The 17,023-nt window shown below is 47.5% G+C and overlaps 1 protein-coding gene across 1 annotated transcript in view; it reads right to left on the bottom strand.

Moving 5' to 3' along the window:
* Positions 1–17,023, bottom strand: part of DNAJC2 (DnaJ heat shock protein family (Hsp40) member C2) — a 321,120-nt gene that overhangs the window by 208,154 nt on the left and 95,943 nt on the right. Inside the window, exon 5 of the mRNA XM_086967334.1 lies at positions 14,684–14,825. Within this exon, the coding sequence (XP_086823460.1) occupies positions 14,684–14,825 (142 nt within the window). The remainder of the gene's footprint in view (positions 1–14,683; positions 14,826–17,023) is intronic.

Genomic DNA, 17,023 nt, shown 5'->3' with positions numbered 1-17,023 from the left:
GACCGCTCCCGTCTGGCTTTCGAAGAGAGGGCCTGGCAGTCAGAGCAGGCCTTGTCGTCGTGGTCGACGCCCAGACAAGTTAGGCACAGGTGGTGCGGATCCGTGACCGACATCGTTCAGTCACAATCCTCACAGTGCTTGAAACCAGGCATCCCTACGGCACCGATCGGAGTCAGGAAGACTTCGGACAATGATCAAAACGATCCAAAAAAGTTGGTCAAAAATTGACTAAGGGTTACTGCTTTTTCCAGATCTGCGCTTGCTGGCGCGGAAAAAAGAAGAACTGACGTCAGCACGCGGAGGCGGCGTCTAAGTACTCCGACGACATCATCACGGCGCCGACGACGGACGCGGAGCCGCAGACGACGCCTACCGACGCGCAAGGGTACTGCTACGCAAATGTTTCCGGACGCCTGGGATATTCTAAGGTAAGGAATTTATCACTAAGGTGTCTCTTTCAGATATGAGCTTTCCCTCTTTTATCAGGAATTCTGCCTGTTCCTTATAAAGGTCAGGTAGATGTTGGAAGATGTGTTCCAGTGTGTCGTAGTGCGCCCTGTCATACCTAGTCAACAGGGCTTGCGTGTTTGCAATTCTCCAGATGTTAGCTGCTTGAGCAGCCACCCTTTTTCCTGAAGTCTCCAGAATTCTGGACTCTGTCTGGAGGTGGAGCTTCGCCAGATGTTTGAGAATTAGCACGTTTACGTGCATTGGAGACAACTAGAGAGTCCAAAGGCAGTTGTCCCTTAATGTATGTAGGGTCAACCGGGGCTGGTCTATATTTTCTTTCTATCCTAGGGTTAATGCCCCGTACCCTGGTTGTGTCTTTAAATATGTCCCCTGCATGTTTAAGCACCCCTTTCAGCATTGGCAATGTTTTGACGTTTTGTTTCAGAGGTGCTGAAAGTGTCAAAGAGGAAGTCTTCATCAATGGGATCTGCATGCATCTCCACATGGTGATTATATGCTGCCCTTTCTATCAGTGCATTAAAGGCAGCTGTGTCCTCTGTAGGTGATGTTTTTACAGGGTATGCAGTGTTGTCAGGAATTGTTTGAGAATCTCCAGGATCTACAGGGTCAGTCCATGGCTGAGTTTGTGTGTCCTGGTCATTATCCGTTGGATAATTGTATTGGTCATTGTCCTCATACTCCCCATAGTCATCTGTGCGTATGGGCGAGTACAAATAGGTTTCCTGCACATATGGTGTGATAGTCTCAAAGAGAACTAGAGATTTTGAAGTGTCTCTTTTCCTCTTTAAAGGTATTTTGTAGGAATCAACGGTAGTTTCAGGCCTGATCTTCCTTTTTAACAGGGTAACCTTCCCAGTGTCGGGGTCGACATACAGTTTAGACTGTTCTTCAGCTGAGTGATCCTGCTCCTCTGCTACTGTAGCTCTTTCCCCCAATCTCGGCCTTTTTGGCTGGGTCGGTTCGAATCCGCTATCTTTTTCGACCACCCTTGGCTTTATATGCGGAGGAAGTCCGAATTTTATCGGTCGAGAGGTTTTGGTTGTTGGACCGTTTTAGTAGCCTGTTTGATCTTTTTTGGAGCTGTGGTTATCGATCCGACAGTTTTTGGCTGTTCGATAACCATCCTGTGGCCCGGTGTCGACTGCAGAGCTTGTTGCTTCGGAGCGATGCTTTGGTCCCTCGGTTCAACTGAGCTCTTCGGCTCGAGTCTCGATTTTGGCTTAAGTGTCTTTGTGTGCACTTGCTTCGGTTGTTCGACGCGTAACTTGGGATCGATAACCGTTGTCCGTTCGAGTCCTTTCTTTGTGTTGCCAGGCGTCGACGTCGATGTCGGCGGGTCGAAGGCCTTCCGCTTAATCACGGACGTGGGAGTAGTGGCTCTGGCCTCGACAACCTTTGCCAGCGACCTCGATGGGTCGACGACCTGTTTTTGCTTGGTCGACTTTGACGGATCCGCCATTTTCGGTCCGCAGAATGGGATGTCGATCAGATTCGGTTTCTGTTTGGTAGCTATCACTTTCGGTTTAGATTTTTACAGATTTTGGTAATGTCGTACTGATGGCTCTTGTAATATATTCGTAGCCGGGCTTAACTGCAGGGCTATAGAATTGTCATTCTGATCTTGGCTAAGGCCTTCCGGCGATGCCTCGACCTGAGCCTCTGGATCTGAACCTGCGAATATATTGAGCTCCGTACTCACGGGCGGCCCAGTGTCCTCGCCTGAGTCGTCCTCGGCGGCTCCTATGCCTGGATCATCGTCCCCTACCTCGATGAGGTCTTCTTAGTCATCGACGTAGTAGTTGGAGTCGTGTTCAGAGCCATGCTCTGACTACTGATCCGAGTCTCCCGGCTCGACTATTTCTTCGTCATCTTCAAAGATGTTCTCTGGCTCAGGCGCTGACTTTTGCGTCGTCTGCCTCGCCGCGCGTCGAACCCGAAGAATCTTTTTTGAACTAAATTGAGCACAAGCTAAGCAGTCGGCTTTGTTATGTTCAGGAGATAAACACTTATTACAGACTGGGTGTTTATCAATGTGTGGGTATTTAGAGTTACAGTTGGGGCATCGCTTGAAAGGACTTCGTTCCATCGTCGATTGGCCCTGGTGTCTAGGAGGCCACGCGGCCCGATTCGACGTCCTGAGTAGAAAGAACAGGAATAAGTTGTAGGTACCGATTGAAGATACAATACCGAAGGCCTTTTGGCCTTTTGAAAATTATAAATATATTTCCGAACTCCGAGTAACAAAAGTACATCCGGACCCAAAGGCGGAAAAAAACAATCTGAGGATGGAGAGGATGCCCATGCGCACTGTAGTCCAGAGGAGGAGCTACCTATCTCGTGATACTTCGAAGACTCTTCCAGGACAACAATGTGCAATCATCCGGACCCAACACTAGGCGGCAATCTATGCACAGATATGAATTCAGCAGCCCACATGCCTCAAACCTAATGTTCTGACAGAGGTGTTACAAGCTGGCTAGTTGAGCTCTAATTTCCTAGACTGGCAGACGCCATTACCCGCTCCGAGCGACCCAGCTTTCCTCACAAGCACCCCACTCCTGAGAGCCTTGTCATGATGGTTTCAGCCATTTATCCCAAACTCATTTCCCACTACTAATCGTTTTGACATGACAAGATAGTCTGCTCATAAGCAGGGTTTTATTCTCTCTACAATGTTGGCCCTTCGCTCAGTCAGTGCCTCCAAGGTCACTACTCTCATGCCTTGTGGGGCTCAGTGGTCAAAGCATTGCTCATGAGCCCAGGCCATACGTTCCCAGGCTATGCAAGACGGCTGTGATATGACTAAGTTCACCATCCCCTGTGGACTGGATACCACTGACTCCCTCTTCAGTGATGCTGGCACAAGTGTGTCTATTCATAGGCACGCCTGTAGCCCAGTCTTCTGCTCCCCCCCCCGCAGTCGCTTTACTTTCTGCCAGGGTGGCAACTGATAACTTAAGACAGTGGGTCCTCTGCAAATTGTTCAATGGGATCACACTTCAACATTTCTCAAGACCTCGCCACACCTGGCACCATCCCCAGACTAGCTGACGGAGGACCACCTGAAGCTCCTGCAGCAGAAAGTACAGGCTCTTTTTGCCAAAGGAACCACTGAGAAGGTACTGGTGCCAAATTGGTTGTGGTTGTTGTTACTGTACTTCCTGGTGCCAGAAAATGACGAGGCCTTCGTCTCATTTCACACCTTCATCCTGTTGATGCTCTTCTGCAGAAAGAGCACTTCAAGAAGCTCACCCTGATCCAGGTCTGGTCTCCTCTCAGCCCTGGACACCCGATATAGCACTGGACCTGCAGGACGCTTATGTCCACATCACCTTCTGAAAGCCGCAGGAGTTATCTGCAGTTCACAGTAGGTCATAAACATTTTCAGTGCTCCCTTTTAGTCAAACCAATATCCCTTGGGTGTTCAGAAAAGTGATAGTAGTGGTAGCACCACACTAAAGGTCGGGGTTCCAGTCTTTAATAGGGGTCGGCGAAATATTATGTTTCTGCCGGTGGAATTGGCCGAATTTTGGCGATTCCATGTTACTCTTGTAACACGGAGTTCCTGCCAAATTCCGCCAATCTCCAAGTGTAAGAATTTTCCCTTGAAAGAGCCATAACAATAAGTTGGCAAGTGCTAGCAGGATTTGGCGTTCCCCTACCTCAATTTTTATTTGCTAGGAGGACATCTATTGAGATTTTTCCAACATCGCCGGTCACGACGGTTCGTGGGCAGAAGACTGGAAAATCTACTTGAGCTGTAGCAGAATCAACTCAAATAGCTGCATGGTGCTGTTTGTGCAGATTTTTCAGCTTAGAACGTGATCCCTGACCTAAATAACAGCACAAGCAGCATGACATGCCTATTTCTGCTAATTGGTGTAACTCCGCGATTTCTCGCAGAGTTTTTGGGTCACTCCGCAGAGGCAAATTCAGTTAGGTCCACCCATCCCTAGTCCCTCCCACCTCACCTTTTTAAAGGCAGCCTTGCTCCAGGCAGCAGTCAACCACCTCCAGACATCCTTGGGGTTCACGATCAATAAGTCGAAGTCACACTTAACTCCTTCGCCATTGCTCCCCTTCATCAGAGCCATTCTGGACACCTTGCAGTTTCACACGTATCTCCCGGACAGGAGAGCCAGCCCAAGGCATTCAGTCTATGACCCCTGTGTCAAATTGTGTCCGGATCTCAAGGAGGAGGACTTCGAGGCTGCTGGGATTGAAGGCCTCCTGCATCTAGCTGGTCAAGCACATCAGATGGAATATGCAGGCTCTGTGATAGGATCTGGAGTCCCAGTGGGAACAGCACCAGGAAGAGCTTTTTCATCTGGTGCAGGTTCTGAAGGAGACTGCACAAGAACGCGCACTGATGGCTGAGGGACAGCAATTGGGTTGGCAGCAGACCCTACTTCTTACCCCACCCGTAACAGTGGTGACTGATGCATCCCTTCTGGGTTGGGGAGGCCATCTGGGAGAGGTGTTAATCAGAGGTGTCTGCTGTTCGGCAGAGGCCCAGCTCCACATCAACCTTCTGGAGCTGAGAGGTATCCACTTGGCATTGAAAGCCTTCCTGCCCTCCATTAAAGGGAAGCTGGCGCAGGAGCTCACAGAAAACACCATCACCATGTGGCACTGCAACAAGTAAGGCGGTGTGAGAACGTTAACCCTTTGCATCCTTGTACATGCATAGACATCCAAATAATTTTTCTGGTGACATCACCTGGAGGTTTCCCACACAAAAGAGCCTAACAGAGTAATTTGTTGATGTCTTGAGGATCACGAATGGCAGCTACAATATGGAGGTGGTGTGTGTTTTCTTCTGCGAATGGAGAGAGCCCCAGCTTGATCAGCGCTACGAGGCCTCCGGGTAGAAGTGCGCTATATAAATACTCTACATTTACATTACATCTTTTTGCCACTGCCTAGAACATGCAAAGCCAGCACTTGTGTGTTGGAGTTTCTATGGCATCCAACGCGAAGACTCATTCTGTGTCGGTACTCCTCTATGCCTCCCCACTGATACCACTCCTCCCCAGAGTTCTGAAGATCAGGAGCGTCTGGTCCAAAGTCATTCTAGTAGCCCTAGATGGGTCCTTGAGAGTATGGTATCCAAAACTTCTGGCCACAAGCATTTGTTCTTCGATCAGACAGCCTCTTCAGCTATTGCAGCTACAGGGTAAGGTTCTGTATCGAAACACGTGCAACTTGCACCACCATGTTTGGATATTAAGTGCCAACAGGTTAAGTGCCTTCGACCTTCCTCCTTAAGTTGTGAATGTCATCTTGGCAGCCTGGTGCCCCTAAACAAAATCAACATACGCAAGCTCCTGGGATAAGCTTGTGGCCTTGTACCCTGCTAAACAGATCAATCCACTCCATGCAAAACTGTCCAACGCAATGCTTGTGTTGTCCCTATCAGGAAAAGCCTAGCTATGGGACTGTTTGAGAGTACCGGTCGGCTCTTTTGGACTTATTATGGTTACTGGACCAGCCATCAATAATTAAATCACCCATAGGGATGCGTTTGCTAAAAGGGTTACAACATATGTTCCCCCTTCTCTGTTTGTTATGCCCCAAATGGGCATAACATGTTATAGCATAAAATGTTAGCACATTTCTCATTCACGTGCCTTTTGAGCCCTCAACAGTTATTCTCTCAGGCTTCTTAACCTCAAACAGTCTTTCTTGTTGCTATAACATTGGAACAATGGGTCAACGAGTTGCAGGCCCTTTCTGTCAACCTACGTTCTACCAGGACAAGCTGGTTCTATGTACTAGATCCTCTTCCTTTCCTAAAGAAGTGACTCCCTTTCAAGTGGATTAAACATTCCCCTCCCAGTGTTCTGTGCTCTACCTCAACCCTCTAAGCAGGAGGGACTTCAACGGGTGCTTGCGAAAAGGGCTCCAAGATTATATATCGATCATTCCAAACAACAACAGGTGATCAGCTCCTTATCGGTTTCACTGGAGAAAAGAAAGCCAAGGTTGTGCAGAAAAGGACCATATTGTTCTACATTAAGGTATACTAGCACTGCACAAAAAACAGCCCTGAGGGCTTGCAAGGTAATTCTACCCGTACCAGGGCAGCAACCAAAGCATTGGCACATGGGGTGCCGGTTCACAACTTTTGTCAGGCTGCTATGTGGGTGTCCTTCCATAAGTTCATTAAGCACTATTGCCTAGACCAGTGATACTGAAGTACGGCGCTCGAGGGCCACATGCGGCCCTCCTGACCTTTACATGCGGCCCCCTAGGCGGCGGCAGCAGCAGCACTGGGTTGCTGTTTAATTGACTCAGCACTAACATGAAGAAAAAAAAGTTAAATATTAGAGCAAACACTTATTTAAAGTGTAATTGCAGTTAGGGAAATGAATTAACTAGGCCCTCAACTTAGGGAAAACCTTAATTTGTAAAGTCATCCACTAGATAGACATGCTTTGCTTTCTTACACCCACTTTAAACGCCCCGCTGGCATCAGTACAGCCCTCGGTCACACCATAGAGCAAATTTTGCAGCCCCCGGGAAAATGTTTGCGAGTACCCATGGCCTAGACAATCGGGTACACGGAGAAGGACACTTTGCTCGCTCAGTCCTGCAGGAGCTTTTGGTTTAATTCCGTTCACAGGCTAGGAGGTACTGCTTGGGTATCTATACAAAATGTGAGGAATCAGCAGTTAGAAAACTATCAGAAGAAAACGTTACTTGTCTTTATTAACGTTCTTTCTGGTAGAGACTATCTATTCGCAGATCTCTCCTTGCCCCACCAACCTCTGTGTTCTGTGTATTGGTCTAGTCACATAAAAGGATCTCAATTTAGAAATCTGCACACTGGTCAAGACCAATCTGATTGCCTCTGTCTCTCCAAAGTATCAAGAAAACAACAGTGGTCATTGCACATGGGTGTTACCTTTGTAGACCCGCACATGTAATTTTAGGCACAGAATGTAGTCGACAAGCTGGAGCCACCTGCCGGCACCCAGGGGTATTGCTGAAGATTTTCTAGATCCAGTCTGAAGCCTGGGAGAGTATTCAAAAAGTGAGGAATCTGCAGCTAGACCGACTATCTATTAGAAAGAGTATTACGGAAGCTAAGTAACTTGCTCTTCTGATCTCAACCTTTCTGTTTACAGGTATAGAGAGGTTTTCCAAGTAGATAGTAGTTAGCTGAATAACTTTGGAGCTCACCTTATATCCAGAAGCACTGGTGGTCGGCAGCCAACTAAACACCCAAATGAAAACTTCAGTTGCAAGCCAACTATTCTAAAAGTGCATTCTCCTCAACTCTGTGGAAACCAGCTATCAAGGTGAACTGTTATTATGGATTTGTAGAATGGAACCAGGTGACCTGTGGCTAATCATAGATCGGTTCTTGAACTTAGCCTTTGGGCAGAACATAACAAAGGATACTGGATTGGGCAGGAATCCCACGGTTATGAGTAGGTGTACATCTCTGGCCTACTCTTGGCCATAGCTCCTATTCAGTTGTTGCCCTTCTCAAGCCACATGCGGACCGGCTGACACTGGCTTGGTCATAGGAAAAGTGATAGCCCATGATAAAAGGAGTATTTCTTTGGGAGTGCCCTCATGACTCAACAAGGTTTAGCACTCTGTTGGCGAACAACTAGAAAAACATGTAGACCACATGTCAGGTAAATCAAGGCACATGCCTCCGGATTGGAAAACATACCAGGCCAGTCAGAATGACACAGTTAGAAGCAGGATGGTATGTGGCCACAGCGCAAAAGACTTTCAACCCTACAAAAATTAACAAATAACAGACATGGAACACTCACTTTACTTGTGAACCAGTGTATACTCTAACTCCCAAGACAGGTGCATAGTCTCCCAATTGTAATTCTTATTCAATTTTTAAATGCTCTTGATTACTTAAAACCATGTATTGCAATAATACTACATACTGTATTTTGAAAATAACTGAATTCTCTCAAGACTTACTTAATTTTCACATCTCAATACTGCAAATTCATTTTCATGAAAAACGTAAAACCTACCTGTAACGGGTTGGACCGGCGTGCCCCTCCGGACCAGGATTTGGGGACCCTTCAGGGACTCTCAAAACATACCCTCCTTCTTTCTTGCCCTTCACAGAACGACTTCCCAGATATTGATTGCGGAATGGGCTCACTGGACGAGGAGATGGAAATGCACTGGCCGTTTAATTTCCAGTCAGCTGAAGAGTGGGCGGGTCTACACAAGGACGCTCGGACTTCAAATGCGGAAGTCGTAGGGAAGCCGGTGTGCTTGTTCACCCGGAGTGGAGACGTGTGGAAGGAGAACGAAGAGGAGCGGAGAGAGCAGAAGAGCGTAGAGGAGACGAACGGAGGAAGCGGAGAGCAGTGGAGAGGCGGCGCCTGAGACGGAGGTTAAGCCAGGAGGCCAACGTCCCCACGAGCCACCCAGCCACACACCCGGGGGAGGTGTGTGGCTAGCCCAGGTACGGAGCAAGATCAGGGGCTGGGTTGGAAGGAAGGGCGCTTCTACCGAGTAGTCCTGGGTATTCCCTTATCCCGGTATCCCTTTCCCTGAGCACCGACACCAACCCGCCCACCCCCCACCGGCCGGACATCTTGAGAGTGTGACACGGGTTTGTGCTTCCTCACTCCTTTTCCCCTGAGCACTTGTACACATTGAGCACCTTCCTCACGACTTGCTGTGTTTGTTTCTATCGAGAGGCAAGACGGACATCGACGGAGCCTCGACCCGACGGAGCCCAGAAAGACATCGGAGAAGCGAGAAGGACAAACCCCGAAGTAGACGAACCTTTAGAAGTCGTTCACCCTGTCGAACTGTCCCTACCAGAAAGACTTGTACAGATTACCTGTTTTCCACATTAAAGCCCTCTGTAACAAAGACACGCCTCCTGCCCATCACTCCCGCACCCGTTACAGTGGTGGAGAATGCGGGCAAAGAAACCATCTGTATAGAAAAGACGGAGACAGTAGTACAGCAATTGGTGAAGGGCCAGGAGCTGCTAGAGTGGGTAGTGGAGCAGCAGTTTAATTCAGCACAAGCCGACAGGGAGATCCTGAAGAAAGCCTTGTCAGCCCAGCCTGAACCTTTTCAGCCCTGGGTAGATCCGGTATCAAGAGGAGGCAGTGAAGAAAGACTCATTCCCCATGGCTCGGCTGCAGTATCCCTCTAGAAGTACCACCCTGTTGAGGATCCAGACTCGTTCTTGTTGAACTTCCAGAGAGCGGCAAGAGCGTGTGGATGGCCCATTAGCAAGTGGCCCTTTTTCCTGGCCCGCTTCTCGTGGGCGAGGCCGAGGCCGCGTATCAAGTGGCCAATCCCACGGCACACACCCCATATGCCGAGGTAAAAAGAATTATACTGGACCACTTAGGCTTGGATCCAGAAGCCTACAGATTGAGGTTTCGGAAGGAACGGGGAGCCCTGGAGAAAACCCCAAAACCCTTTTTGTGCGACTGAAAATGGCCGCAGACAAATGGCTCACCCCCTCCACCAGCTCCTAAGAGGAGATCATGGACCGCATATATTTAGAGCAGTATCTAGAGGCTCTACCCTATGCCACCCAACGGTGGCTTCGCCAGCACCACAACCTAACAACTACACAGGCCATTGATATGGCTGCCACCATCACCAGGGCACAGCCCAAGACCCCCGGTTGGGACAGCGAGAAAACCTCCAAACCTGGTCCCAAACTAGAGAAACAGCCTATACGACCTCTAGACCCACCACGGCCTCGCCACTGGAGGCCCTAAGGCTCTGGGCCCCCAGGGCCGCAATGTTTCGACTGCGGCAACTGGGGCCACATTGCCCACCTATGTCCGAGACGACGACAACAAGACGAACCTATGGAGGTGGGGTACCTGCCCAAAGCGGTCTTATATTCAGCTGAGATGGGGAGCTCGTACAGAGTAAGTGTCAGGGTGAACGGTTCCTCTATTCAGGCCCTCTTAGACTCAGGCTGCAGGCAGTTCGTGATCCAGACCCAACATGTTGCCCTTTCTCAATACATACCCCGGGAGAGGGTGAGCATAAGGTGTGTGCATGGAGACGTTAAGCCCTACCCCGTAGCCAACATCCCGATACAGCCCTTGCATGGGGATCCTCATATTATACGGGTAGGGGTCCTCTCTTCCCTCCCAGAAGACCTGATTATAGGGACAGACAACCCAGGCTTCCTGCACATGTTCAAGAAGAGTATAGAACAGGTCCCGGTTCTCCCTTCCCGACCATCCCGATCCAGAGACCCGTTCCCTGCCCTGCTGTACCGGACCCCTGGGTGTTGGACAGGAGCTTCCGATTCGCCCAGGCTAATGATCATACCCTCTTCAATGCGTGGGAACAAGCCCACCAATACCAAGACAACGAACCTTCCAAGTACCCCCGGTTCCTGAAACAAAAAGACCTGCTATATCGCCAAGGAAAGCAAGATGAACCAGCGTAACTCTTGGTCCCTGTATCCTTTAGGGACCAGGTATTATTCTTCGCACACAGCCATCTGGTCGCGGGGTATACCGGAGAGGAGAAGACCACCCAAAATGTTCTCCGGCACTTCTATTGGCCCGGAATCAATAAGGACACTGCGGTGTACTGCAAGGAGTGTAGTATATGCCAGAGGAAGAATATGACCAAACCGCCATCCGTCCCCTTACAACTCCTACCCTTTGCAGGGAAACCCTTCGAAAGGGTAGGAATGGACCTTATCGGGCCTCTACCAAAGACACGGAAGGGATACCACCAGGTACTTGTTGTGGTTGACTATGCCACAAGGTTCCGGAGGCCTTCCCCTTAACCACTGCCACCTCGAAGCAAGTTGCTGAGAAGATGATAGAATTGTTAAGCCGAGTAGGATTGCCCAAAGAGATCCTGACGGATTAAGGCACGCCCTTCGTCTCCAAGCTCATGAAGGAGGTCTGTAACAACTTAAACATACACCAGATTCGTACCTCGGTATACCACCCGCAAACGGATGGCCTGGTCGAGCGCTATAACCGTACCTTGAAAACAACGGTCAGGAAGATGCTGGAAGTCAGCGCGACCGAATGGGACCAGATATTGCCCCTAGCGCTGTATGTGATCCGAGACCAACGACAGAGTAGTACAAGAGTATCGGCTTTTGAACTACTGTACGGCAGACAGCTGCGATCTCTACTCAACATGACCAAGGAGGCCTGGGAGAACGAGATCCCAGAAGAGACTGCCACGACATTGGACTACGTCCTGAGTCTCAAATCCAAACTAGGAAAACTACGAGACCTAGCCTATACACACCTAGAAGAGAGACAGAAGCGTCAGAAAGTAGCCTACAACAGAGGAAAGAAATGGAGACAACTTCAGAAAGACGACTGGGCTTTGGTTCTCCTACCGTCCTCCACTCAGAAATTCCGAGCGGAATGGGTTGGACCACATAAAGTGATTGAGGCGATTGGTAGAACGAGTTACAGATAACAGATAAGCCCTTCCAAGACACAAACCTACCACATTAATCTGCTCAAAAAGTGGTTGGGTCCCCTTCCGATGGGAGTGAACCTGGTTTCGGACCCCCGGGGTTCTTCTACTCGAGATGAACTGGTAATCAATGATGAGCTAGCCCTACAGCAGATTACAGAGCTACAAGATACCCTAAGGGAACACGACTACTTGTTCGCTAACTTCCTTGGAAGAACCTCTCTTGCTAAACACTGTATTGATACCCCACCTGGAAAATCAGTCAGGATCCGGCCATATCGAGTACCAGAAGCCCGAAGAACCGCCATCAGGAAGGAAGTACAAGATATGTTGGACCTTGGGGTTATACGCGCCTCCAAGAGTAATTGGTCCAGTCGGATAGTCATGATCCCAAAACCTGACGGGACAAGACGTTTTTGCATGGATTTCCGAGCACTGAATGATATATCCAGCTTTGACGCGTACCCAATACCTCGAGTGGATGAACTCATTGAGAAACTTGGCGACGCGCAGTATATCACAACCCTAGACCTCACCAAAGGCTACTGGCAGGTGCCCCTAAGGGAGGAGGATCGAAGAAAGACCGCTTTTTCCACGGATGATGGACCGAGTTCACCGTCCTCCCTTTTGGGCTACACGGGGCACCTGCCACTTTTCAACGTCTAATGAATACACTTCTCAAAAACTTAACCGGATTCGCGTCAGCCTATTTAGACGACATTGTCATTTACAGCCCTGACTGGACCACGCATATCACCCACCTTCACTCTGTGTTTAACGCCCTCGAAAAAGCAGGCCTGAATGTTAATTCAAAGAAATAGAGAGTGGCGTACCAAAAGGTGAAATATCTGGGCTACGTTTTGGGACACGGCCTCATCGAGCCACAGATTGAGAAAATACGAGCCATCGCTAAATCCAATAACGCCAGAGTAATGCGTTGGTTTTTATCATTGCAGCCTTATGCTTTTTCGGTTCACCATCGCAAGGGTTCTGACAATGTGGGGGCCGATTTCCTCTCTAGGCATCCACTCCCTGAACGTGAGCGTCCAAAGGGGGAGGTGTGTAACGAGTTGGACCGGCGTGCCCCTCCGGACCAGGATTTGGGGACCCTTCAGGGACTCTCAAAACATACCCCCCTTCTTTCTTGCCCTTCACAGAACGACTTCCCAGATATCGATTGCGGAATGGGCTCACTGGACGAGGAGATGGAAATGCACTGGCCCTTTAATTTCCAGTCAGCTGAAGAGTGGGCGGGTCTACACGAGTACGCTCGACGTCAAAAGCGGAAGTCGCAGGGAAGCCGATGTGCTTGTTCACCCGGAGTGGAGACGTGTGGAAGGAGAACGAAGGGGATCGGAGAGAGCAGAAGAGCGTTGCGGAGACGAGGAGACGAACGGAGGAAGCGGAGAGCAGTGGAGAAGCAGCGCCTGAGACGGAGGTTAAGCGAGGAGGCCAACGTCCCCACGAGCCGCCCAGTCACACACCCAGGGGAGGTGTGTGGCTAGCCCAGGTACGGAGCAAGATCAGGGGCTGGGTTGGAAGGAAGGGCGCTTCTACCGAGTAGTCCTGGTTATTCCCTTATCCCGGTATCCCTTTCCCTGAGCACCGCCCCCCCTCCCCCACCCCTCCCTTCCCCCCCCCCTCCCTTCCCCCCCCCCCCCCCCCAGCCGGACATCTAGAGAGTGTGACACGGGTTTGTGCTTCCTCACTCCTTTTCCCCTGAGCACTTGTACATATTGAGCACCTTCCTCACGACTTGCTGTGTTTGTTTCTATCGAGAGGCAAGACGGACATCGACGGAGCCTCGACCCGACGGAGCCCAGAAAGACATTGGAGAAGCGAGAAGGACAAACCCCGAAGTAGACAAACCTTTAGAAGTCGCTCACCCCGTCGAACTGTCCCTACAAGAAAGACTTGTACAGATTACCTGCTTTCCACAATAAAGCCCTCTTACCGGTTTTCCACATTAAAGCCCTCTGTAACAAAGACACGTCTCCTGCCCATCACTCCCGCGTCCGTTACAATACCATTAACTTCTTTGCACATTTTCTATTATAAAAATATTATGACTTCACAATTTATTTCCTAATAGTGTTAAGCTCCATTCCTATTCTGCAATATCTTTGTAAAGTCCACAACACTCCAGCGTTATTCTGTATCGCCAACTCACTACATATTTGAATGCCCGATCTGTTATGATCATCACCATTTTCCTGAATATTGGTCTAGTATATTATTACTTCGCAAAGACACATATCAGGTTTTCAATTTCAAAATGAACTCTTGGTCAGCAACTTCTCCCAAAACTGATGACTAAACTCAACCACCCTTGGTCAGGATCCAAGGCTTGTTCCCCCTCATCGTTCTCACTTGAATTCTCTGGACTATTTTAATCTAAGTGTATATTTCATAAAATGTCAAAATCGTTCACATTTTAGACATGTTCTCCTTGAATATTTGCTGCCAAATCAGCTTTAAACGATATTGCCTTAGTATTAAAAAAATGATTTTACAAATGCGCCTTTTTGGTCACTCCACAGATGCTAGATCTTAACTCATTTGTGTTACTCAAGAATTAGTGAATAATAAATATCTCATTAAATAGGAAAAAGACTGGCAAATGTTGCTACATGTATGTAGAATGCTAACTGATGCAAAACACCAGTCTGCCCCATAAAACTCTGAATGGAAGTATTCTAACCATAACTCTAGTATACCAAAAACAACAAACTGTTCCTTGCTATCGACAAATATCTGAAATCTACATTTATCTTACCTGGCATTTCTTTCAAACACAGGAGAAAACACTTCAAAGAAATTTTCCTTTGCTTCACTTTTTGATGGTACAGAGTTATCAAAAGTAGGATCTATGCTGTTATACGCTCTGCGTTTGACTGGATCAGACAAAATCTCATAAGCTGTGTAAGGAACAAAAATACATATTTGCATCTTGTTTTTTAATCTGCTTGGTTAAGACAAGGACAACAAAGAAGTCTAAATAAAATGTAGTGAAATTCCAAAGAGAGAAGAAATATTCACCTCAACTTAATTTGAGACCGTACACTTACACATTCAGAAGTAAAACATTTTGCTTTAAAAATCTGTGTTTACGTCACAGGACTGTCACATATCTAAATCGATCAAATGCTGGACTCTTAACTCGGTTACAGTTATATATTATATAGAAACGAGGCTGTAAAATACTTGGAAAACACATTTGACCAAATCCTTTTGTAGCAATATCTATTTTGATATAGCTTCAGCCACATTTGATAACATGGATCAAAACACACCCAACCCTCCGCTATTTTCCTGTATTCATTTTCTCTTGCTACCAAAAATCAATCAAGATCATGATTAAGAAAAAAACACTTAAAAACTCTGAATAGTCTATTATACATTTGCTGCCTTCAACAATAGAAAGGTTAACAAATAAACTTAGAGAAAAACTAAAGCCAATAACAGAATTAGTCTCTTTAAATGTGAACATACAAAGGGAAGTATAGCAACTGATAAAATACTTTGTGGGCCTATAACACAAGTTACATGCACTTAATATCCGTTATATGCCGCTATATCAAGTCCCCAGAAAGAAGGTTATCATTCAAGCCAAGGCTTCCCTTCTTTTTGGGAAACACCAGAGGCTGCATGGGAATGTGTCATGGAGAAACACACAGCAAGAGGAAAGGAGACTGGTTCACAGTCCTCAAGTCATCAATTATCCAATGCAACAGCAGTACATGGGAGACAAAATGCAGTCGCTAAAGTGATTACTCTACTGCAGCACACTTATGAGATTTGCAAAACACAGAACCGACCCATTGACTACGTTGCCTGATTCAGACGACTGTGAACCCATCACACATAAAAGATGATGACAGATAATGATGTTACCAGCATAAAATATAATGTGCAACACAAATGAGGTGCAGCTTTCAAAACAAGAAGTTCTCTATTTCTAGGGTAATATTTTTTTCTTGTAAATGGCAAAGTGTTGGAGTCCACATAGCCAAGAGGCAAACTCACTTATTAGGCGACTACTGAATAATCTGTTAAACGTTAATCTAAAACACTAGGGCACAGGGAATATCATGCATGTGTGGTGGATAGTTTTAAGGCCATTGCTTGATGATTTAGGAAGGGTCGGTGCTGGGGTAAATTGGAGTTGCAGATTTAAGGGGAGACCAAAGATGATGGAGGCAGCACAAACCCTAATTCCAACTACCCAACAGGGTAAATTTAAGAAAACTGACATAACAGAATATGATAACATGGCAAAGAACATGTTTGACTGGCAACACCAACGGAGTAGGAAACAAAATCCAGAGGAGCTTAGTATGCAAGAACCTAACCAAACAAAGCTTGCTAAAATCATGCATTTTCCTCACATTTCTGTAGGGGAAACTTCTGGAATCTGGGAGATACACAAAATTCCTACCACTCGCGTTCCCACACTTCTCCTGATAAAAAAAACAGTACCCCTTTTTGAAGATGGAAACTCGATGCCTCCATGCTGCATTTTGGAGTCTTTCCTGACACAGGCAATAGATCGAGCCACAGAAGTGGGATTCCATACATTTTTTTTATCACAACTGTGGGAATGCTGGGTGGTAGGAATTGCTTGGATCCTGCATTTCAGAACTTTCCCTACAGACATTTTAAGTACAATTAGTGATGTTCCCCTAATTTTGAGTTTTGCAGAGCATTCTGGAAAATAAAGCACAGAGGGGAACAATGCAAGTCACACCACCCTAGTGCCTAGTTTTAGGAAATGTCTGGGCTTATCAGGTTTCCCTGGGTGGCGGCTGAGCCCAGGCCTAAATATCGCAGTACCCAGATTGCAAAATAAATGGTCAATTTTGACAAAATGTGGCAAATTTCTTGCACCCCTCTGTGTTAAGCCTAAGGCTGCTCGACCATATTACTATCCCCTGGACTCTTTACAGGGTTTATCCGATATATGATATATCACATAAAGAGCCAACTTTCTACGCTGGTAGTGCAGCGGTGGGATGGAAGACTCTACATTTGCTGCACCACTTGGTTGCAAAGTGATTCCACTAAATATTCCGATATTCTCTTTAGGTAAAAAAATGTTTTACATTTTTGATTTTTC

This window comes from Lissotriton vulgaris, chromosome 1_1 (genome assembly GCF_964263255.1).
Source record: "Lissotriton vulgaris chromosome 1_1, aLisVul1.2, whole genome shotgun sequence".
Lineage (NCBI taxonomy): Eukaryota > Metazoa > Chordata > Amphibia > Caudata > Salamandridae > Lissotriton > Lissotriton vulgaris.
This window is presented reverse-complemented; position numbering and strand designations above follow the sequence as displayed.